The following is a 25,288-nucleotide window of genomic DNA, read 5'->3' on the forward strand; positions in this document are numbered from 1 at the left end:
ACATTTTATTTACATTTACTCACATAAAATTGTATAATGATATCTCAACAGATAAACGTTGACGTCATATACAAATTATAATGACTCAAGAAAGAAAAAAAAATCAAAATTAACATGGTTTTGTATTTTCATAAGCTCCATGAAACTTTTGGACTTATTATTGACGTTGGATTTAGACATAGCGAACAAATTTATAAATTGGTAAAGTAATATTATTCCAAAGTTTTTTTTTCCCAAATATTTAATTTTTCTGTTTTCTAACGATCAAAGCGAACAGTATATTTTATGAACATCCTATATATGTACAGATGTATATGGTATATAATCTCTAAGGTCCCTGCTGAGTTCTCTAAGTGTAACTAACCAATCTCTAAGGTTCCTACAACAACTTCAAATGATGTTATTAGGGATTTGAAAATCTACACATTTAAATATTATAATAATAAAACAACACATAATATTATAGGTTAAATTTTTATTCAGATACCTTTCTTCTTCTTTGTCCTGGAATAAACACAATATATATGCAAGAAATTCAAAACTATGTAAATGTAATGAAGTCCACATATTTAAAAGAGTCATGGTTGTACTCAAAATGGGTCAAGGGGTTATGAGATTTTAAATTTTGAAAAACTTCCGCGATCTAATTTAACTCATCTTTACCTTTCATTACTTTTATTTTGTTTCTTTGATCCTTTCCTCCTTGCAGATATCCTCAGTCGTGGGTAATCCTGAAATAAAATTTTAATTAAACATATTCATTGTTTTACGTACCTGTTGTTGTGATTTGGGATACGGCTGGCCGGACAGTCTTCTCAGGTATGCTGTAATAGAAGTCCCTAATCAAACGGATTGGTGGGATTTTTTTTTTCAATGGAGTAATTGTAATCCAGTAGAGAAATTCGTCATTATTACTTCGAGACACTCGTCAGACCATTCCGTGGAATTTCTGCAATGGTGTGTAATATACAAATCTAATTTATGTATGAAGTAATTCGAACGATCATGATCTTTATTTTAACGCAAGCTTGTTTTCTTACTGTTTCTGAACTATTTTCATCAAATTGTTCGAACTGACTGGAAATTTCTACTTCAGGACGAATCGAAAGTGATGACTTTTCATGCGTCGAAGGATGACAAGGAGTGTCTTTCAGTTTAACAATTTGTTTTTCGAACGAGTTCTTTTTGAGCATGAAAATATACGTGTTATAAGTCTTCGCTGTGGGATCCCAAATCCTAACTTTATTCACGGAACCGAATCCTATATTCTGATTATCTAAGAAATCCCATAATTTAACTACACGATTACTTTCAGTAATGGAAGTGCAAATACATAACACATACATTTCTTTACATCTATGCGGAAGTGGTGTTGCGATGCTAGCTACTATCTCTGGAGGTGAACTTCCCAGGTTCGGATCACTTGAAGAACGAAGTTGTGTGATTACGGCTTCAAGAACCGATTCATGTACTTGAAGACTAAATGACGTGCTTTCAAGAACTATTAACTTGTCTGCGACGGTAGTTTCCGATTTAAATTCATTAACCAAAGCGTTATTAAACGACGCGGAAGTGGAAAGTAAATGTGGACATGTTGCGCACACTTTCAAACACGGATTGTTTATTGAACTAGGGAGAACCGGCAACACTGTATCTTCGTGTGCGTGCAACACGTCTGATTCACACTGAAAAGTACGCAAAGGAGAACATTCTTTTTCCTTATCTGACCTTACGCTGTATGTAAACAAACCACGAGTTTCATGTGTTCCACTAGGCCGCTGCGTTTTAGCCGAAAACAAGCTATCTTTTAAACTACACTGGAAATGATCGGTACTATAACTCTCGCTATCATCATCTGGTTCGCTATTTTTATTCTTTCTATGTGTCGGGCTGCCTAAATTTTGAAAAATCCTATCGTCGCATATCTGGCTAACGTCACTTTGAAGACCTTCTATTTCCCATTCTAACTCACACCCGTTGCTCTTAACCTGTTGACCTACATCTGAGCTAACGGTTGACCTAACAGCTGATCGTGACGGCGTGTCATACATCTGTTGTATAGCACCCTGAACCGATTGTACCGCATGACTTTCTGATGTATCGACTGTTGTTGTTAACTGAGAAATATTAGCAATGTTTTCTACCGCTACATTTTTAATTCCAAGAACGTCGTTCTGAATGTCGTTTACTACACGACCCTGCCCTTCTAAACATGACGAATGTTTTTGGGTTGGTGTATCTTGTGCGTCAACTATTACTTCAAAATCTAGAATCTGTTTTTCGGTCTGCTGCTCTTTTACTTTACGTTCTGACGCGGTTTGTTTACTTTCTAATTTTTCGAACGTAGTTTGACTTTCCCCGCGGTCGTTCATAACTTCGGCTCTAAAACTCTCAACATTTGCCTTCAAGAGTTCTAAGTGTTTCTCGCATTCTTGCACTTTACTACTTACATTTTCCCTAAAATCGTTAATATTTGCTTCTAATTTATTACCTATGTCTTCCCTTAAACTGGTAATACTATCATTTAATTTATCATTATTTTCTTCTAATCTATTGTCTAATTCGTCAATTGCCTCGGTGACTGTACTTAACTGTTCAGTGAGCAATGCAGTAAGCATTTGTATTAACTCTACGAGGTCTAACATTTTGTATACTTATATTTATTGACTGTCTCTAAAATAGACTAATAATATTTCTAAAAATATCTAAAAGTTTTCTAAGTTGTAACTAATATCTCTAATACACATATATAACCACAATGATAAACATACACTCTACACTTGCAATGCACAAATCATCATACGCGTTGACCTACATTTTCTTTCTTTCTTTCTTCTTCCTTTTCAATGCCGGAATTTAAAAAAAAAAACTAATTTTCGCGTTTAGGCGGATAGCAGGTGGTCTATAAAAAATGAGCAATTATGCTAGGGCTATTTAAATGTTAACTAGTTACTGTACTCGCGGGTTTTACGACACCAATTGGGTAAATTATTTTACTATGCTCTCGGGTTTCGTGCACCAATTATTTATGTTATCGCTGGTGAGGAAGGTCGCTTCAATTTATCCTTGCACTCAATAACCAATATGTATTCGTGTAAATCTCCCAATCATCTCCCTCCACCAAGATACATAACATACTTTGCCAATTGTCACTCAAACTTTGGAGAATTTGAGTGAGAATTGGTACGCAACGTGGTCGGTCGTGTTCGAGCTATCTGTGTGTAATAATTAACACTATGAGTCCTCTTTGTACCTTTCGGACTTGGTGCGAGGGATAGCTCACTGCTCCTGCAGATTATCAGAAAGCACGTACCACAACCTACGTCCTCGCGGTATGAAGGATTGCCAAATTCAGTGTTAAATGATAACGCCGGTAACATATACATTTAAATGATCATATTTCAATCTCAAAATTATCTAAATTACATATTTCTATTAACTGCTTTAGTTTAGTAATCTCACATACACATCAGAACACATTAAAAAAAAATCGTAGTTTGCGTGCTGGCTATTTGAATGATCTTAGATTTTAACACAATTGAAGAAACATAGCTTTCGCGAGAGATAATCCACTAAATATTCCTGCCGTTGTCTCAGAACAAAATTGGCACTTTACTTACAGCTTCGTCCAGGTAAAATTCCATAGAATAACGTGTTCTGTCGAGATGTATGATAAAATGGTCCTCTGACGATTTGGTATTCTTCCAACAAAAATTTTTTGCACTCTAAGACCACTTACAAGCGTCCTCTGCCTGATGACCAAGAGAGATACTTTCCTCTTCATACAATCACAAATAACTTATATTCAAAACCACCAAAATAATGTTCGTCTTAACCTGTCTCTCGGTTAAACCACTTAACTATTCGTTTGTCGAGCTGTACACATCCTCTCCGTTGTGGAGGTTTCAATGTTCGTCGCCCCAATCGCTTCGCCCGAGTTCCCTCCGTGCCGGAGGTTTCGATGTTCGTCGTCCGACTGACTTGTGTTTTTCCTGGTCACCCTCGGTCCCGTGACTAACAATCACTCACTCAATATAACATTGTTTACTATTGATCGATGACCAAAAATTGTCCAATCAAAAATTAGTTTAGATGTCACTTAGACAACTGGGGTGACTTGCCACTTTTCGTTCTCATGGGAATTGAGATAGAAAAAGTCTCTCAGCAACTTTCCGAACAAAGAGTTATTGTTCTACGTGCACAAACATATAAAAATAAAGTTGATTTTGTCGTCTCCAAGTCGGGGTTGATCTCACTGTTTCCAACTAGCGTCCTTTTCACTAAAATTAGTTGGGAAAACTTAATAAAATAAATGTTTTAACTTTCTTGTTTCGTGAGCACTTTGCTATCGATAGCAACCTATAGCACCAGATATGAGTTATTTTCCTAATGAGGCCCGTTGTCCCTCATAGATCAAGCATCGGTTCACATTCTACGCAGACCGGCCATAGTAACTAGTATTTCTCCTTTTTTTCTGTGCTTAGAAGGTAAATTCGCTACCACCAGACATGTCAACTCTGACGCGAAGTCGCAGCAGTTGTAGTAGTATTAGCAGTGGTCGTAGTAGTAATAGTAGAAGTAGTAGTATTACAGTACTTTACAGTCTTGAATAAAGAGTCAGTTTCCCAAACACATTACGATTAGCATAGGCTAACATTAGTTTCTGATCCGTCTTTCAGAGTGTCCGGGCCGGTCCAGTTTGAAACGGTCAGGGCCGGGCACATTTCGGGCCGAACTGGGCGCGCCCGGCCCGTGCAGGGCTCTGACGACGACGACTACTACTACGACTACTGTTACTACTACTACTGCATCAATAGAAGGCTATGCTCAGTGTTAGGTTGACTATCGGAGAGTTCTGCATCGAATCGCTGCTTCGTGGCCACATGATCAATGTAACTGTGTACTTGTACCCAGGGGTAAAAGTGAAGGGTAACGCAGCTGTCGCCATCCCCTCACTACCAGAAAATGTGTTGCGTTACCCTTACTTTCTAAAAAAGAATTCAATGGGCAAAGATAGATACAGGATACAGCGTGATGTCGTGCGTTCCCCTACCTTTTCAGATCCACTTTTACCTCTGCTTGTACCAATTGGAACGTGCATATGAAATATTGAGAACCGAACAATCAGTATTTGTGAAACGGAGAAGTGTTATTATGCTTTAAAATAATGGAAAACTGCTTGTTGTGCCAAGGCCATCACTTCACCAATTTTGTCATTATCCGATTTGGTTGAAAAATGCGAAGTCGTTGTCACCGTCTCCTTTAGCCTTGCCGACATAATCGTGGTACGTAAAACTCCAAGATTTCATTTCATTTTTTTAAAAGAAATCGTTCTTTATACTTTTCGAAATTCGCACCGAAAATGCACCGTGAAATTCATTAGACAAGTCGTCTGCGGGGCCGGTAGTTACAACTTTTCTGCAATGTGCCACATGCACTGAGCATCATCTTTGGTTAATGTTCAAGTGAATTCTACTCTAGTGGTATCTGTAGTCTATCTCAGTGCCTTTCAACCTCCGTCCGTGGACCAGTATGGTTCACAAATTTATTTAGGCGGTCCATAGTAGCGAGTTGCAAACTTCCTGCGTAACATGGTTCGTCCTGCGATAATTCAAGAAGGGTACCAATCTAGTTTCCGATACCTGAGTGCATTTCGCCGCATTGATGCTCACATCGTAAGAATTGTTGTTACTGTGAATCGTCTTTCCAAATTGCATCCCGCATTATCATAAGATAGTGCAATTGTGATGCGTTGTTGTCTTTCGATTGCTTCCATACCTAATGTCGACCACTGCCCGAGAATTAGTAAGCTTCTTGTCTCAAATACGTAGACTGCTTTCCAAAGTATGTCTAAAAATGTTAAACCTAAATCCTGCGTCCATCGAGTCTGGTTACAAGAGAAATTATTTTCCCTCCATTCTGTTACAGAGCCACATGTGTATTCTCCAATAGAAGTATACTATCTGCACATTGCTTTCAAGTAAATATTCAAGTACACGTAGAAAACAGTCGTAACATGTGACAAGAAAGAAGATAAAAAAAGAAAAAACTGGCGTACTGCATGATACCAGATTGAAGCCTGTGGATTATACACTGTCAACAGAACAGTAGCAGTAACAAACGTAGGAGGCTAATAGTGCACTGCTCTTGATCTAGTGGATAACGTAACGAACTCGCGCGCTAATGTTCATTTAAACATGGGTTCGAATTCTATCTACAAAACCTGGTTTCTTTTTTCTTTATTTTATAAAGAAGCTACATTTTATTGACAAAAAACACTCATATTTGAATGTGAGACATTTATAAATATATCACAACCATGTAATTTAGTACATTAGAACATATATGTTAAACAAAGTCATAATTCCTTCTCTTCTGTCTAACATTTATTCAGACCCAGGAGATCCGTGTTCGATTTCCGGTGGGAGCTCATATGGTTCGGATTTCACGTTAAGCAGTAACTCCTATATTACTTCGGGGTTGAAAGGGACACTAAACGTCAGTACGATACAGTCTAATGTTTACTCTTAAACAGAAAGCAATATGGAAAGATTTACATCCTAGAAACTCATTCTTTAGTATTTCGCGCAAGGTGAATCATTGTATAAGAAACTAGAGGTCGCAAAATTACATCAGTACTAACAGAACTGTCCATTCTGCGAACGGGAATAATAAAGTGTAACATATATAAAACCGGGAATTTGAATATTGTAAAAATTGCCTCCGTCTTCCCCTTCAGATTCGGAATTTTCAAAAATGCTGAATCGTGTATTTTAATGAACAGAATGTGTGCCGAAGAGCACATTTCCAAGTTAAGCAAATTGTAATATTGAGCACTTTGTGAATAAAGAAAGAGAACTTTGAATAGTTTTAAAAAGTTCCCCTTTTCTTTCTTACAAGCGAAATCAGTGGAATAGATGCTTATACCAAAGTAGTTTCTTTATTTTAGTGATAACAAGTGAACATTTTCGTCAGAATTTTGCATTTACTACTTTCATTTGTTTGTAAAGTTTTTTGTTTACTAGTTAGCAGTGTGCATTTCTTATTTTTCTTTTCTTTCTTTCTTTATTTAAATTTATTTATTTTATTTATTGATAATATGTATTCTAATCTTATATTTTAAAAAAACATTGCCAAGTGGTTACTTTTTGCTCGTTAGAATGTCGTCACTGCAAATATATCACATACAAAATACAAATAAATCAATGACCTTTGGAAAATAATATATATAATCGTAGTGAAAACAAAAACTTCTCTCCCATCAGGTAGGCTAAAGCTGAAACACAAGGAACCCCGAGCTATTCAAGAGCTTGAGTCCCATTCATACTACCATATTCAACAAGAACAGTAAATTGCTCATCAGTCATGTGACTATAGTTTATGAATGCGTGGCCTGTAGATTATGCGAATAAGCTTTTGTGATGAACCATCTGCTTGCAATTTACCTACAGGGCATATGGGTGCAGCGAAGTACACTCACTATGTTTTCACGACAACAGCAGCATGTAGCAGTTTAGTTTATATATGTCAAATTTGACGGAAAGAAGTAAACTGAGAATCTTTATGACATTTCAATCTGGTATTCCCCTCTCGCCTGGCTCCTCTCTAATTTATTTAAATTAAACATCTCCGTTTTTAAGTGTTGAATGTTTCCTTTATTCAACGATAATCTCTCCCTTATTATCACTGCTGCCAGGTACTGATCAGTGTCACAGTTAGCTCCACTGAACGACCGAATATTAATTATGCTAGACTGTCATCTTCTATCTGCTAAAACTTGATCAGTTTAATTGTGTGTTTTTCTTTCTGGTGAGACCCAAGTGTATTTATGAACGTCGTGATGTAGGAATTTTGTACTCCACAGTATGAGTGTGTTGGGTTCGATTCTCGCGTGTTCCCGTTTGGGATAAACCATCACGTCAGTCCTGGGTTCGTATTCGTGACACCCTGTGAAGGAAAGTCATTTTATAATGGTATCGCAGTTCATGTTTCTATAAGACAACAATACACACTTGCGGTCTCAAGGTTCGAGTGTTTTGGGTTACCACAAGGAGACTTGGTCGGTGTCCCCACCGTCACTGACGGGTAAATTACACTACGATAGTAGGGTTAGAACCTCTTTTATCGATAGTTTCAAAAAGAAAACTCGTGAGGGGCACAAAAGGTAAAACTAGCACCGGATGGTTGCAGAGAGAGACCAATGTACCCATGCACTGCGCTACATTTAATGCATTGTGACTATGACAAAATGAAGTGTTGAAATATGCATGCAGTATACGACAATAGTTATCCTGTTAAACAATAATAAATAAATAAATAAATAAATAAAATAAAATAAAATAAAATATGCATAATAGCACTATTAACGTGTTGTCACTTGATTAAAAAATTAACACACGCAATGAATATTTTTAACACATATATTTTAACCTTTAGGTAATCAGAAACACATTTGTATAACACAAACACAATAAATTTTCCTTAAGAAAATAGTGGGCCAAAAATACGGTTTAGACGCGCACAAAATGGTGACGGTAAGAACACACGAATATCGCGATTTCGTAGATTCATGAGAATACGCAATAATCCTCGGAGACAAGACATGTATTCTTCTTTCCACAGTCACTTGGGAAATTAATTCCTTCAGGAGGATCCTTGGACGCTCTTTCCTTATTTCATAACTTTCGACGTTACAGAAATATGATTTTGGCCACTTGTTATTCAGATTACTAATAAATTTTAGCCTATATTGTTATATGCATTGATTATCCAAATTATTAAATATTACGGGAGATACCTATTTCCACATTTTACACAAATAATTTCAAAATTCAGCAAATATTGGCTACTTCTAAAACAATTGAAGAGTAACGTCTTTAGCGACTCATTTCCAGGGCGAAACTCCTGCCGCCTTTTCTGTGCATTACGCCTTGTAGTCGCTCTGAAGGCGTATGAATACACTAGTAAGATAAAAGATAGTTCCCACACGACACTTAACTTTTAAGTAATTTCTGTGTTAATAAAAGTTGGTTAATTGAATAACATCTTATTGGGAACATATTAATCACATTTAAACACATAATTACATACGTAATAACTGATTATTGAAAAAAAAATGCACATTATGACGTATAATCCGCCTCGTGTGTTCTGCCTTCGGAATTCAGCTTTGGGTGGGGAGGGGGAGAAGAATGTTAAGCTGAGTTGAATTTTTTGTCCGTATTTGGTTACACGAAGAGGAGAGTAGGTGGGTGGATGCACACACACACACATAGAAATGTATGAAGAAAGAAGTTCGCAGCATCTCGGTTTCGAAGAATTTTTGATCTGGTGCGCAGCAGTTCCAAGTAATCCTCTACGAATACGAGGATTGATTAAGAAGTATATAACGATAATGTTATATATTGGTGTCCGAGGGGAATGTCCATTGATGGTATCCAAAAAAAGGACAAGAATCCTGGTAAATCATTTCTTCAACACACACCTTTTTATAGTACTGTAACACATTCACAACACTATTTGGTTGCCTATTCCAGTGGTCCACAAAGGGTTAAAGTTATTTTAAACTTATATACACTGAAGTATAACAATTCATAAGTTCATTCGAAAACACGAACTCACGAAAATTCGAACGACAATGGACGCGTGGGCCATTTACGGGAACACGAGGGTCATTTCATCAATGTCTTTGAGTCTATTTTTTTTATTCATATTTTCCTTTTTATTTTAATTACCTCATAATATGAATATGTAAACATAATTTTTAATATTCAAATGTAAACCAATTGTTATATTTAATCAGGGTGGAAAAAATCATGATTTTTTTTAAAAAAAATCATTTTTGTTGATTTTTTTGATTTAAATCAAATCTTTCTCGTAAATTATACGTCGCGAACTGAAGAGAAAGCATTAGGAATTAGTATTAAATGCTAATTATACCATTTAAGTGAAAGTATAAGGATTGAATTTTGAATTAATTCCCAACTGTTAACCTATATCAATCACAAACAATGTTTCTTAACCCTTTTAAATTATGGCTTTTTTTTTTAAAAAAGGTAAAATATAAACTTTCAGTCAAGCAGCTACAGTATCATCCCTATTTACCCTAGGATCATGATTCATACCTCATTCTATTCATAATAGAATAGCCTTTGAAACGGTAACATTCACATTTCCCTATCATGTCCTTGAAGCGGGAAATTTTGAAAGAAATTGTGATTTTTCTGATTTTTTTTTTTTTTTTTTCATATTTTGATCCCCTCTGGACTCCCTTGTGTTAACGGACATATCTCAAAATAACTGGGAAATACTAAGGTGTGTACTAAATGTGTGTATAAAATTTCAAGCTATCTTGAATAGTCAGGCCGGGGAAAATATTTAACAATGAGCTAAGAACATCCCCACAATACCCCAGATAACTCGCATGTAATATAAAAATTTCCTCAGACATAAAAATTTGTACATTATTCTCTTCAGAATAAAAAAAGATTTTCAATCATACCATTCAAATGTCTCCATCGTGTATCTGGGGCGGAAAAATCACGAAAAAAGGGATTTTCTGTTAAAAATATTCTTTTTTTACTTTTTACCCCTCTGGACCCCTGTTTTACGGTAGAGATCTGAAACAATGAAAAATGCTAAGGGGTGCATTGAATAAATGTGCAAAATTTCAATCTTCTAGGTTCAAAAGTAAGCCCGCGAAAAGTATCCCCCAAATACCCTGATCCATGTATAAAACAGGATCTCAGTTAACAGTTTCCTGAAACATCCCTATTTATCCTCGGATCATGGTTCGTTCATCATTCTCTTCAGAATAGAACAGCCTTTCAAACGGTATAATTCATATGTCTCCATCTCAATCGTGAAAAAAGCTGTTTTGTTAAAAATGTCTTTTTCTTTTTTTACATTTTCCTCTCTGAACCCCCCCTCCCTGTTTTCACGCAGAGATCTGAAAAATACTAAGGGGTGCACTGAACGAGTGTGCAAAATTTCAGTCTTTTGAATGAAAAATGTAAGCTCGCCAAAAAATAAGAATAATAGGCATAACAAAAAATATATATTTTTAAATTTATGATGTCATCACACACTATGTCTCGACGCAGAAAGGTGTGAAAGCATATGTAATATGTTCTACAATGCCCACAGTCTTGAAAAAAAAAAGTAAAAAGGTTTATTGGTACCTTTTTAATCGAATAATGAAGATTCGATTTTTAATAGAATAGAAATAGGTAATATAATTTAAAAGGTTAAACATTAAGGAAAAAGTACAGCAACGTTTATCAAAATGACACTTTTTCACTAAAGTTACTGATATTTGGTAGGGGCATATTTTTTAAAAAATTGGAACTAGCTTGAGGCACGGAATACATAAATTTCACCTAAAGTTATAAATCTTTAAAAAAAAAATCGGAGAGGGGAATAGGACCCCTCTAAATACGCCCTATTATCTGGGAACAAACAAGCAGACGCGCACACGAAAGAATTTTTGTCTTAAATGTCGATGGTGATTTCCCCGTTGGAATAGTTAACGATTTAAAAACCCAAACCCATTGTTACGAAGAGAAGAAAGCAGGATTGCTCCATTACCCGTTCAAAACGGGATTTTCCCTACTCATTCTGTGCATAACACTTGTTTTCATACTATGCTATACATACTGTACATTTGAGTCTCATTGTATTATGATTATTAACTTCCGTAACCGAAATAACACAACAGAAACGGGATTTTACTTATTTTCACTTTAAATTATTTTATTTCGGAATTTGATTTAAATCAACGATTTTTATTAAAAAAATCAAGTGATTTAAATCAGACTGATTTAAATCAATCCACCCTGTATTTAATACAAAATATAATTCAACACACATGAATATTTAACGTTAACATTATATTCAATATTATAGTTCAACACTTGATTTAAATTGAATAGGTGCATAAACATTTTCAATGTAAATATCATATTCAATGTAAATATTATATTCAATATAAATGTTATATTCAATGCAAATATCGTATTCAATACCAATTTACAACTAACAGTACACACTCAAATATAATACAAACCAAATATATTATGATAATTTTAAATGTAATGGTAATTAACACAACATCTCATAGCGAAATAACATTTACTTATTCTGGAATAAAATATGTGGCAGTACCAATATATATATATATATGATTTAAAATTACTATTATTTTACCTTTTGTAAAAGTAAGCGTACTCCTTGCTATTGAGTGCCCAAAGAAATATTTATTAAACTCAACACAAACAGAATATGTGAAATATTGACACTATTCATGAAAATTCAAAATTATATATTCTTTTACATCCTAACATGATATATTTATTAAAGATGTTCAGTGTAGTTCAATATAATTAAAACATAACACATAATACGAATGACTATTATCATTCATGAAAATTACAAATTACAAAACCTATACGTAAACATAACACTATAAAAAATAATATTTCATTTATTTGAAATGAAATATGGCTAGGCTTACGCAAAGTTGTTAAACTCAAAGATTATAGGAATATACCGCCTGCGTGAAATATGGAGGACGCTGCCTCAATAATTCTATTTACTTTTCCCGTCCCTGAAGCAAAGTGGAAAGGATAGAAAATAAGGTTGCAAATTAAAAATAATATAGAGGGAACGAATAAGAAAATTGCGTCTCAGACGCGTTAAAAAATGTGATTAAACCCACAATTTGGGAGGGAACTTTGCTTCCATGATTTGAAGTTTAACGTGTAGTGTTTTCAGTGTTAAACGAAAAGATTAACACAAAATATGTGTAATAACAATTGCTTATAATCAGTGTATGCGAATCTCACATTATATTAAATTATATGAAAAATATTTCCATTTTCGCTATTAAAACCAAATAATGCGCCATGAAGGTGGGTACAAGTATTAAATGAAATTACAATAGCGTACCACACCAAAAAATTAAAGTATCCTCAGCTGATTTGTATAATCCCAGTGGCATACCAATTGCATAAAGCAAATAACTTAACGAAACATATCATTATTATATGTTACTATTTAATTGACGCATAGTAATTATTTAGATACTGAATATGTTTACTCAATAATTTTAAACTGTAATCATTTAAATTTATAATCAAATGGTTTCTCACCAGAAAATTTGATTTTGTAATTTAACATATTTTTAATTTTGTAATACTGCAACACTGTAATGGGATATTTGGTATGTAGATTATCCACATCTTCACTTTTTAAATTCATTTTAATTTTATTCCACTAAATTTGATATTATTTCCACTGCACAAATTCACTTCTGCACTTTAAAAAGGCACTATATTTCTCATAATTTAAAAATAAAAATTTCACTATAGGTACATCAGTGAGAAAGATGGCATTACAGACGATTATGTAACACACGTGCTGAAACAACAAAATTCAAAAGTGTCATTTCACATCCTGCATTTTTAATATATCTTAAAATGCAATAATATCTGGAACTTAAAAATAGTATTCATAATTTTTTGACTTTATGAATTACTAATACAATTATAACACGTATTGTGGAAAAGTTATTTATTTCAAATTAAAATTTACTTTATTTTAATTTTCGAAATTTTCTAAAATACTAGCAGTGTTACAAAATATTTATAGTATGAAAAATAATTACTAACGCCAAATGGGAGAATTTTGTACGTTAAATTTCTTTAATATATCCAAGCATAATCCAAAACATTTATTTTTCATTGCCTGGTCAAAAATATGGAAAATGGTTAAACCGGCTATATAATAATATCGTTCACCCAATTCCTTTTCGTATTGGATTTATTATAACATCGTAAATCAAAATTTTCATATGATTATGAACTTTAAGCTTAGCTTCCATACTTGGTGTCTCTTGGTTTTTTCAACACAAAATTGCAATATTCTATGATTACCTGTTTTTCGTGTTGCACTAATGTGAAAATCAGCTTAATACTTTACAGTCAGTTCGTATACCTTAAACATTACAAATTGTTAACACCGAAAAACCCATGATTTTTGCTTACATACGAAATCTTACCTGACTTGCGCATTACTTTACGAATGTTCAGCTTAATTCTTGTTTTCATGCGGTGTAAAAACCTTCTCTTACTCTTTTGGGTTACAACGCCGAAATTATTGCTTCTAAATTTCTTACAGACGTATTCGGAAGAATGCGAAATAATGTCCGGTGCATAGTCAATCTGTGCATTGTAACTTACCTTAGCATCATTTTTCTTATATTTACAAGGTTTGAAGTTTGCTAATTTGCGGTTCGCATAATGTGTCACAATTGTGCATGAAATGATTTTAATGTTAAAACACACAGATGCAGGCGTACAAGTTGTACATTCTAACCATACTAGGAATACTTTACCTTTACCATTTGGAAACCTGAACATGTTGTGTAACAAATTCTATTCTATGGTGAGTTTTAACATGCCCTGTACACACCATAAAAAATACAGGACGTATTGACAAACATTTACGAACAGGTAGCATTGAGCTGAAGGGGGGAAACAGTTGGTCCACCCACTTCCTTTTGCATAAGGGACAAGTGCAAACTCTAATTTTGTCTGAAAATGCCACAACGGCATCACTTTTAATTTCCCTAGCATCGGTTGCATTAACCAAACTCGTACTACTAAGGGAGGTAACCTTCGTATAGTCAACCTGTACGGTGTTTACATATACACTGACAGTTTTATTATTTACTTCATTACCCTCAAAAGAGACACAACTATTCTCTAAAATAGACGTATTTTCCACTTTGGCTATAATACCTTGCAGCTGTTTACTACTGTTATTGTCTAACACTTGAAACAAATCATTCCACAAGTCATTCTTACTTTCATTTCTATTAACAGATTGCACCTTATGAATGTCAGATAACCAAATTATTTTAACAGGATTTTGACACACACCTGTGTTGTCCAGAATTCTTTCTAGTTTCCTTTTAAAATTTTTACTTCTAGATTCGGGAGGACTACGACGAACACGTGCTAGCGGGTCTACACTACACTCATCAGCAAATTTAACCTTTTTTGGAATTTAGTTTCCTTTTCGGCCTGACCTACATTTAATAGGATAGTATGTCCTATAGGATAGTATAACATTCTTATTACACCTTTTAAGAATGGGTTTAATACCACTACAGGCAATTTTTGAAGAATTTTCGACGTCAATTAAAGGTAGTTGCTCTTCATTACCACTAGGCCTAGATTCATGAGAATACGCAATAATTCTCGGAGACAAGACATGTATTCTTCTTTCCACAGTCACTTGGGAAATTAATTCCTTCATGAGGATCCTTGGACGCTCTTTCCTTATTTCATAACTTTCGACGTTACAGAAATATGATTTTGGCCACTTGTTATTCAGATTACTAATAAATTTTAGCTTATATACCTATTTCCACATTTTACACAAATAATTTCAAAATTCAGCAAATATTGGCTACTTCTAAAACAATTGAAGAGTAACGTCTTTAGCGACTCATTTCCAGGGCGAAACTCCTGCCGCCTTTTCTGTGCATTACGCCTTGTAGTCGCTCTGAAGGCGTATGAATACACTAGTAAGATAAAAGATAGTTCCCACACGACACTTAACTTTTAAGTAATTTCTGTGTTAATAAAAGTTGGTTAATTGAATAACATCTTATTGGGAACATATTAATCACATTTAAACACATAATTACATACGTAATAACTGATTATTGAAAAAAAAAAAAAATGCACATTATGACGTATAATCCGCCTCGTGTGTTCTGCCTTCGGAATTCAGCTTTGGGTGGGGAGGGGGAGAAGAATGTTAAGCTGAGTTGAATTTTTTGTCCGTATTTGGTTGCACGAAGAGGAGAGTAGATGGATGGATGCACACACACACACATAGAAATGTATGAAGAAAGAAGTTCGCAGCATCTCGGTTTCGAAGAATTTTTGATCTGGTGCGCAGCAGTTCCAAGTAATCCTCTACGAATACGAGGGTTGATTGAGAAGTATATAACGATAACGTTATAACGCTAAGGTTTTTAAATGTTGCAAAGTTCACGAATCTAACACCATTGTCATTACTTTCCTTAGGCAGACTTTCATTCCCTATAATTGGTTTAAAAATATCCTCTCATCCTAACTTCGCATTGAAACCCCTAACAGAATTTTCATATGGTATTGCTGGAGATGATCAAATACCCATGCTACTTCCTCATAAAAACTGTCTTTTATATCTTCATCCTTACCTTCTGTTGGGGCATGTATATGTAAAACAATATCACACCACTGACCCTTAACAGTAAGAAAAGAAAGTATATCATTAACAAATTCAACCAGTTTAATTGCATATATTATTATTTTGTGGAGAAAATGTTCCTAGTTTATTTTTATTTTCTTCCTCTAAAAGAACGTAAACAGTGCAGACCTCACTCTCTCACTTTTCTCCCATCTAACTTCCTGAACTCCTACTAGGTCCGTTCTATATGTCTCTTAACTCATTCGTTACGGATTTTAACGCTTCCCTATAAAGACTTCTTAAATTCCATGTTCCAAATCTCGTGCTCATTTTATTTTTCTGAGGTCATGCCAATTTATCACTCCTGGTCCGAGGCTTTTGTGAATGTTTTTGAATAAGTGCCTTTTTTATAGGATAAGGTTGTTAGCCTCACACTAAACCCTCAAGTGGAGAACTACCCGTTACTGTCGTTTGTCAGAGTGGCAACCCATCGGGAAAACATGGGATTTACAAACACCGGGAAAAGTCAGGGATTTTTTTTTTTTTTTTAAAAAGCGGGAATTTCTGCTTTGATGAAAATATAAATATTTACTGTCTTCCTATCCATTTAGGCTCTCTATTTTCGTTCAAAATCCTCTCGGTCTCTGGGGGCGAAGCTCCTAGACCCTCACCTGCAACAATAATAAATCAATGAGTACTTCGGTGCTAGCGGTTAGGGCGGAGCCAATGCTGTTCGCGTGACCTTCATCTAGCCAGTACCATGGCTGCAAAGATAGCCTGTCTTCTGCTGTGTCAAAGCAAGTCAACTGTCACGTGATTAAAGAAAGAGCATTGGTTTGTTTTATCGTGCGTGTTATATAATTATATTAAATTATATTAGATTTTAAATTGATTTCTGTCTGAAATAACACTGTAAATGCATGCATGCAGTCACAATATGTGAGTGATACATTACCATTTCATGTCAATTTATGGGACCTTGGGGGTAGTGACGGCTTTTGAGGGAAGTTACGTCGGTAAAAATTTAAACTTTATCGTTACAAGCTAAGGGTAGGGAGCATAATACAGCATCATAAAGCTGTATAAAGGAATTAGCACATCAAGTAAGTTTTCTTCCTTTCACTTGTACCGATAAAATTTTAACTTTTATCGATATGATTTCTTTCAAGAGCCTCCACTGCTGGGACGAAATAATTTGAATTTAAAACTTTTTCTCAGAATCCTCTGTTGTTGGAAGGTAGGAAGACTTATGAGACAGAAAAAATAAGAGATTAGATGAACATTGGATGAAAATGCTAGATTTATGCGCATGCTCAACGCAGATGATTGATTTTGTGAAATTTCTCCTAATTCTTTCTTATGAAAGTGCCAATATAGAGAGGGGATTTTCAATTAACAAAGAATGTTTGATTAAAAATCAAAGTGAGCAGAGTTCATTTGCACTAAGAAGGTACATGATACAATTTCGTCTGTTGGTGGTATAGAACAATTCAAAATTATAAAGAAAGTTGTCTATGCTACCGTTAATCCTCATGAAATTTATGTTTAATGCCTGAAGAACCAGAAAGAGGAAGACAAGAAACAGAAGAGTAATACCATTAAGGGTAAGGTTGTTGAACTCGAGGCAAAGAAAATGAATTATTGGCTGAGATTAAGGAAAAGGCTGTCTGCAATTGATGAGGAAATCAGTCATTTGAGGTCTTGAACATTTCAATGAATGTTGTATTAACCCCAATAGTTTGGTCTTAGTGAACAGCTAGTGTGATGTGAGATTAAAAACAGCTCAGTGAATGTTGTGTTGGATTTTGGAAACAGTTACAATGTGTCGTCTTTTGTAAATAGTGTTAATCTTCAGACTGAAAGTTACCGAAGTGGTATGGATCAGTGGTGCAGAAATATTGTCAGGTAAATGGTTAAAATTAGACCTTAGAAAATGAGAAATTAGAAAATTAGATTAAAATTAAACTACAGTTACTTTCCGTAATGTTCTTCTTAGTGACGAATTCTGCTTAGAAATATACGAATATACCCATTGTGGATTTTTTCTGGAAATTTTCTGAAAAGGTCTGGAAACCTGTAAAAGTCAGGGAATTTCAAAATCCCCCCCAAAAAAAGTGGCTACCCTGGTCTGTCTGCGGCTGCTGATTCAATATGTTTGCAGCTAACCTCTATATCTAGAAGCCTTCTTGATCCGCAACATGAGGACGCGCCACGCCATGTTGACAGGAACTCACATTACACTTACTTTCAATCACTACCTCCTTCAAAATACTTCCATCCACTGTAAATAAACAGTTACACGGAAATTTTCACCGATTACAGCGCGCATGGTTTCAGCATGTTAGTCGTCTGTTTACGTTGGTCATCTATCTGTGGACCTTCGGCAACCGAACGTCTGCCCTCCATAAAACGCTTAAACCAATCAATCATAGCACTGCGTTCGGCTCATGCAGTAATCCCTCTGTGCGTGGTTAATCATTTGAAATGTTTCCGTGAAAGTTTTCCTCAGTTTTACGCAAAATTTCACACAGACCACTGTTCCTCAAATCCATTCATTTTTGCTCTTTCACTAATCCGACGTGCAGCATATGCGTGACGTTACTCAAAGTGTTGTTGCTCGGTAAGTAGCACATAGATCGAAACCTAATGAAAAGTGATCTTTTACCAAGATATGCCGCTATGTGAACACGGTAGTCGGAGCACACCGCCTGCAGCCGTTGGTCCGCTATGTAAAAAGTTCGTTTTATTTATTTTTTTTTAACACATCTCATATGAAACGTTGACCTACAACTTACACATGAGCTCCCACTTCGAACCCAGCTCTTCCACGCTGAGGATGCGTACGCTAACCATATAGCCACGAGGGAGTTCGTGAATTTTTCACGGTTCCTCAGTTGTCGTAGCTATCAATATGTATATATTGATTTCACTAAATTGAATCGTGTAAGTAGTTTCTAAATTGCATTAAATGTAATTGTTACATATTTTTCAGACTTCGCCAGCCTGTTAGCTTCGACATCGAGAGACATGAATTTCTCTGTCCATTGTGTGAATGTCTGAGTAACACTGTGTTACCTCTCATTCCACCCTTGGGCCTCTTGCAAATTCCAGATCGGTCAACCTACAGGATAAGTTTCGAAAGCTGGATTGAAGGATTGCGGATTGCTTTGATGTATAAAGTAAGTATATTTGATTAATAGTTCTACAATATGATATCTACTACATGTAAGAAATAACTTAATTAGATGTTAAGCCCACAATCATGTTTAGAAAAGTAAGACCCACAACAGCCAAATGAAATATTAGTATAATATATATTTTAACATTTAGCTCTATGTGTGTTCATAATAGTATTTGATACCATCACATAGGATGTATTTTAATCGACATACACGAGCTAGTATGGCTATAGAGAGATCGAAACCAGATAGGTTGTTCTTGATTTTTTTATTTTTATTTTATTTTTTTTAATAAAATCAAAAGTTGCTAGAAGTATGGGAAATGCCATGTTCCTCCGAAAGTGAAAAGAAATGCTTTCTCTTGTGATCATTGATCTTTCTTGATTTTGGACCAGGGACTCGGACACACAGCGATTCAGCAGTAGACAAACATTTAACTACTTCCACCTTGAAAATGAGCACAATGAACACATTATTTTAAATCTACCAAAGTGTTTATAGTTTAATAAACACCTATCATTGCGAATGCAAAAGGATGACCTTTCTCTGATATGTGGATGAAGTATTTGAAGTACGCTGGTTTTTATATTTTGAAGAAATAAATAAGTTTCCTATTTATTGAAAAATAATAAATATTAGAATTATAAATGATCTAAACTTCCTGTTCTGTTACTTCGTGTACGCACACCAAGTTTTCCTCTAAGTTTATTTTGGTACACTGAATAATTTCCACATTTAGTTGACAACTCTGTACAATGAGCAAAATTTAAACAGTTTCAGGCATGGGTCTAGTATTGACTTGTAACTTTGCATTCTCAGTCTAGAAGCGAGTGATTTTATTCGTGTTCATTATGCATGTATAATATTTTTTCGTTGGTGGTTTATATAGCTATAAAGGACTAACAATGTGATAGATTAATGTATACATAGAAAACTTCTCATTTGTCCTTGTTGACACAATAACACCAAACAGTAATAGTTCATTCAAGCTGTAAATACGTATAAAGTTTTCCATTAACCTCGGAGCAGGTGTTGGGCGGATTTCAATTGAATGAACAATTAATCTGTTAATTGCAGCTGACCATATGAATCAATTGCAATTAATCAATCAGTTGCTGTGGAAAGTAGTGGCAATTAAATTCAGTCATTCAATTTCAATTGTATGTAATTTACAATTAATTCAATTGCAGTTAACTGTTTACGGTTAATTCCTCCTACACTGCTAGACCGATTTTGATGATGTTTGGGATATGAGTGAGTCCTGGCCCAGCTGAGGTTTTTATTATATTAGTTTTCTGGAATGCTGGAATGGCTTATCTTAAGAGGAGAAGAGTCATTCAAGCATTTGTGTTAAAACTACAGTATCGTACGAGTCTTCAAGTTAGAAAGATGAAACTCCATGTATCTCCTTTTCAGATATAAGGAGACCCATGTTCCAGCAGTTTTGAAAATTTCCGTCTTAAGGGGGGGGGGGGGGGTGGAGGGTGCTTTTCTAAGTAAATGATTGTGGTGATGTTTAGCGGCCAACCCTCCAAGACCGCTATATAAATTTGATAACTTTTGGTACGTCAGTAGACTATAGCTAGAGGCACGAGTTTTTCGCAATGTGTGAGAAAACAAAATGCGTCAGAATTAAGTAATTTTCAGTTTTTTGACGTTTTATGATATTCTGTGTATATTTTCATTGGTTTCCGTTGGGCGATAAATCATTTTCGTTAATTTAAAAACTCCAGTTTTCTGCTGACAGAACTGTAGAATGTGGCATGAACGGTGCATTTGGCTGATTCGAACACGGCTATTGAGAACATGTTGCGCTGTATAGAACAGTTTTACAAAGTAGCCTATGAACTCTTGACAAGTGATTCGTCTGGAAAGTGCAGTGTAGTGAATGTTTTGAATGGACAAAAGTTTCGAAGTGATGATTGTTTGAAGTTTGTTGTAAATGCACTTACATGTATGTGGCTTCCAACAAACAATGCCAATTGTGAGAGGATTTTTTTCCAAGTATGGACTGGTGATAAATAACAAACGTAGAACAATGAAGGAGAAATGTGGAAACATGTAACATGCTTATGTTTAATGCTTAAATGTAACTTGTGCCTTTGTCTTTTCAGAAGACAGGAAAACTTCCCTACTGATAGTAAGTTTATTACTAATTTTCCTTTAATTTGAAATATATATATATATATATAAAATTTTCTATAAGTGAAATTTACAATGTCAAGTGAAATTTTCAGTGTATTTCATTTTTAGATAATTAATGGTGTATTTCTGTAATGATCTATGAATAAAAGGAGCGATTGTAAAAATGTCAGGGAATATCTTTTCCACAAGAGCTACGAAATGCGAAACTTTATTTGGAAAATGCGACAAAACGCGAAATATGAAAACGAAACGCTACATTTTCAAATTCTCAGTGCGAAAAACTCGTGCCCCTAACTATAGCCTAACTTAGGTAGGCTTTTATTACATTATCGACATGAGGAAAATAAGGGGTCGGGTGGGAAGAGGTGAATTTAAAAACAATAAGAAACGAACGATATCAGAATTTAATCCATAGTTTTCGAGGTCACTGAGATGGATAGTGACACTGTTGATTCCGTTTAACTCCAAGTTCAGCCCCATCAGCATGAGAGTGGGTAGGAGCGACATTTGTAAATGTTTATTGTTACATTTTCATTGAATGCGTATCTAATAGGGGGGACACTTTCATTGAAATAGGCATCTAATGGGGGAGTTCAAGTACTTTCTATATACCTATTCTCCCAGTCTGAAGAATGAGCGTTTCAGATAATAACAGTAAAAAGAACACTCGACCTCTGAAGGAAGAAGGTATGTGGAAGGATGAAGCTTAGAAAAACACGATTTTTGACAATAAACCTCATGTTTCAGAGAGTATTCTTCGCGACGATCTATGCCTTAAATAACAAAGAGTAGCGTAATTTCAGATTTTGCTAGAGGGAGGCAAGATTGTCCACCCATATAAAAGTTTTACGTTACAAATCAACATTTTCCGGTTCCAACGTTGATCCCTATGGAAATAAACGGTAACAGCTAGAGACAAGCAGTTTTTTTTTTTTTTTTTTTTTTTTTTTAATCAATTCAGCGTCTCAAGAAAACATCGAATCATTACCTGCAACGATCTACGGAAACTGGAAGTGGTTAAAATTTGCTAGTACCTCCAGTTTCAATGTTGATTTATATAGGGAAAAAACAATAAAATATATCGAGAAGCTGCTTTTTGCATTCGTTGAGTTGAGTTGATTTCAGTTTAACGTCCCTTTCAGGGGCGAGGCTATATGAGACATGGACCTACTGATTAACGTGGAATCCTAACAACATGAGCTCTCGCCGGGAATCGAACCCGGGTCTCCCACGCCAAAGGCGCGTACGCTAACCGCTTAGCCACGAGGGAGCTCTGCTTTTTGCATTCGATTCAGCCCCAAAAATAGGATCCATCTCGTTTCTTAAAATTCTGTTCAAATTGGAAAGTGATAGAAATCAGTTGATTCCGATTTCAACGTTAATCGCTATAGAACAAAAACGCTAATAGATAGCGACAAGCGATTTTCAACAATCGATTCAGTTTCTGAAGAGAACATAACATCACCACATGCAGCACTGTCAAAACCGTCAACATGAAATCTACTAGTTCTTCCGATTTGAATACTTATTTCCACAGGGTGGAGACGTTTCGAAGGAATTTCGAAAAAGCGTTTCTTTGACACAGCTTCAGGGTCACAACAACGAGTTTTGTCTCAACTTTTACCTATTATCTGTTTAAACCGAAAGTGGTGAACATCTGTGATTTTTTGGTTACAACATTGATCGCATAACAGATAAAACAGAAATAGATGTTCATTTTTTCTGTAAGTATTCAGTACCGCAAGAATATGTTTCACCCCTGATGTTATTCCTTTATTGCAACAGTATGTGATAGACATTAATTAGAACTTTCGGTTTCAGTGTAACGCTCTTCAAAATAAAAGAGAAAAAGTAAGAGATAGCGAGTAATGGACAGAGTCCGAGAAACAGATTTTATCTTTGATCTCTTTCCTTCATTATAATTTGTCGTTGTAGATATACTACTCCAAGTCTGAGTATTGCATGTGCGTAGTTTGAAAGTTTACCGTAGTTTCACATTGTGAAATGAAACTCATTTGCTAATGTTCAGTATCTGTATCAAACTTTCATATTATGTGCAGTAGACAATTCACATATTCTAATAAGCAATAATCCAAGAATGATAGGTCATATTTTTAACTATTACTTGCACCCTTGGTTTAGCAGTTGGTGTTTTCCCCGTAAATTGTAACCATGATAGGCATATAAAGACTTCTCGAGGGGGATAGAAACGTAAACATAATATCAGAAAACTGTTCTGTCCGGCTTTTTGCCGAGGGGGGGGGGGGGGGTTGTTATCCAGCATTTCATATAAGTAACTTATTTCAAATATGTAAAACAGTAACGACAAGTGGACAGCACAATATACACAAATATTCTTGTCTTCACTTTCAATTGCTGACTTCAATTGCAATTACTAATTAAATATTTCAGTTGCACCTTTACGATTGATAATTAATAATTACAAGTTTTAATTCCCTGATGACCAATTAACATTTGATTTAAATTTAATTGCAGATTTTATGATTGAATTCAATGGCAATTGATATTAATTGCAAAGGACAAATTGAAATTAATTTGAATTCAAATCATTTGCAATTAATTTTCAGAGCAGTTACTTTCAATTGATCGATTAATTTCAATTGATTTAATTGAGTAATGCCCAACACTACCTCGGAGCATAATTGTTGGACGTTAAACTTTAATAATAATAATAATAATAATAATAATAATAATAATAATAATAATAATAAAAGTGTGGGTTATCATTATCATAAAAGTTTATTATAGTTTAATAAAGGGAAACTTGATTATTTCTTCAAGATGTAAAAGCCAGCAGCGTATTCGGAAGAAGAACGTTCCTTTAGCGTTCGAAATATCGACTTTCTTGGAGCTAAAGGATAGGAACATTTTAGCTTATTTTATTCATATTTTAGCTTAGTATGAAGTCTTATTCAGTAAATAAAATTTCTGAAGAAGGAATTACAGTTGAAACAATACATTATTATATTGTGATTTAAAATTTCGGTATCATAGTCATAGCAACGTCTTCATCAGACGTATTATAATATATGTGTATTTGATGTGTAATTAGATCATAATGTATCTGATAAAGAGCTTGTCATAAATGCCGAATACAGTTTAATATATTTATTCAATGTAATGTTTTATTCAGAGTTCTATTTATATGAATAGTAAATCTTATGCCACCCTGAACATTGAGTAGAATCCTACTTGTTAAGCAAGTTTTCCAGAGAGCCGTGTTTGCTCTCCTTTTCTATTAAATACGGTAGGTAGCTCAGTAGTCAGCACTTCCACTGCGAGAGCTCATAGTTTAATCCAACTCTGTGGAAATCCATGATTGTTGAGGGCTTTTTGCTCTTTAGGTAGCTAGTTTGGTGTTTATCGACCTTTTTTAGCACGTGGCCTCCCACGCCTATGGGCGTACGCTTTTCACTCTTTCATTTCATGTATTATTTTACCATAATTTATTACTGTATAACAAATGAGAAATAATAGTAAGAGTTATAGATCGTGCGCCAGTAATATCTTCATTTTCACCTAAAATAACTGTGCTGTATGGTGAACGAAAATCGAAACTTGTGATTTTCTTTGAAAACGTTTCTAATAATTGTGCTCATATTTTTAGGTTGATGTACTATTAATTACTCTATAATTTATAGAATCGTTTTTCTTGAAAAAAATTGAAAAGAATAATGAGATAATATATCATGACTCTCAAT

The 25,288-nt window shown here is 34.8% G+C and overlaps 1 protein-coding gene across 1 annotated transcript in view; it reads left to right on the forward strand.

The window, feature by feature from the left end:
• Ubr1 (Ubr1 ubiquitin ligase) overlaps positions 1–25,288 on the forward strand; it is a 360,686-nt gene that overhangs the window by 207,746 nt on the left and 127,652 nt on the right. Inside the window, exon 19 of the mRNA XM_081752092.1 lies at positions 19,235–19,421. Within this exon, the coding sequence (XP_081608218.1) occupies positions 19,235–19,421 (187 nt within the window). The remainder of the gene's footprint in view (positions 1–19,234; positions 19,422–25,288) is intronic.

The sequence above is a fragment of the Thermobia domestica genome, chromosome 3 (genome assembly GCF_964235325.1).
Source record: "Thermobia domestica chromosome 3, izTheDome1.hap1.1, whole genome shotgun sequence".
Taxonomy (NCBI): Eukaryota; Metazoa; Arthropoda; class Insecta; order Zygentoma; family Lepismatidae; genus Thermobia; species Thermobia domestica.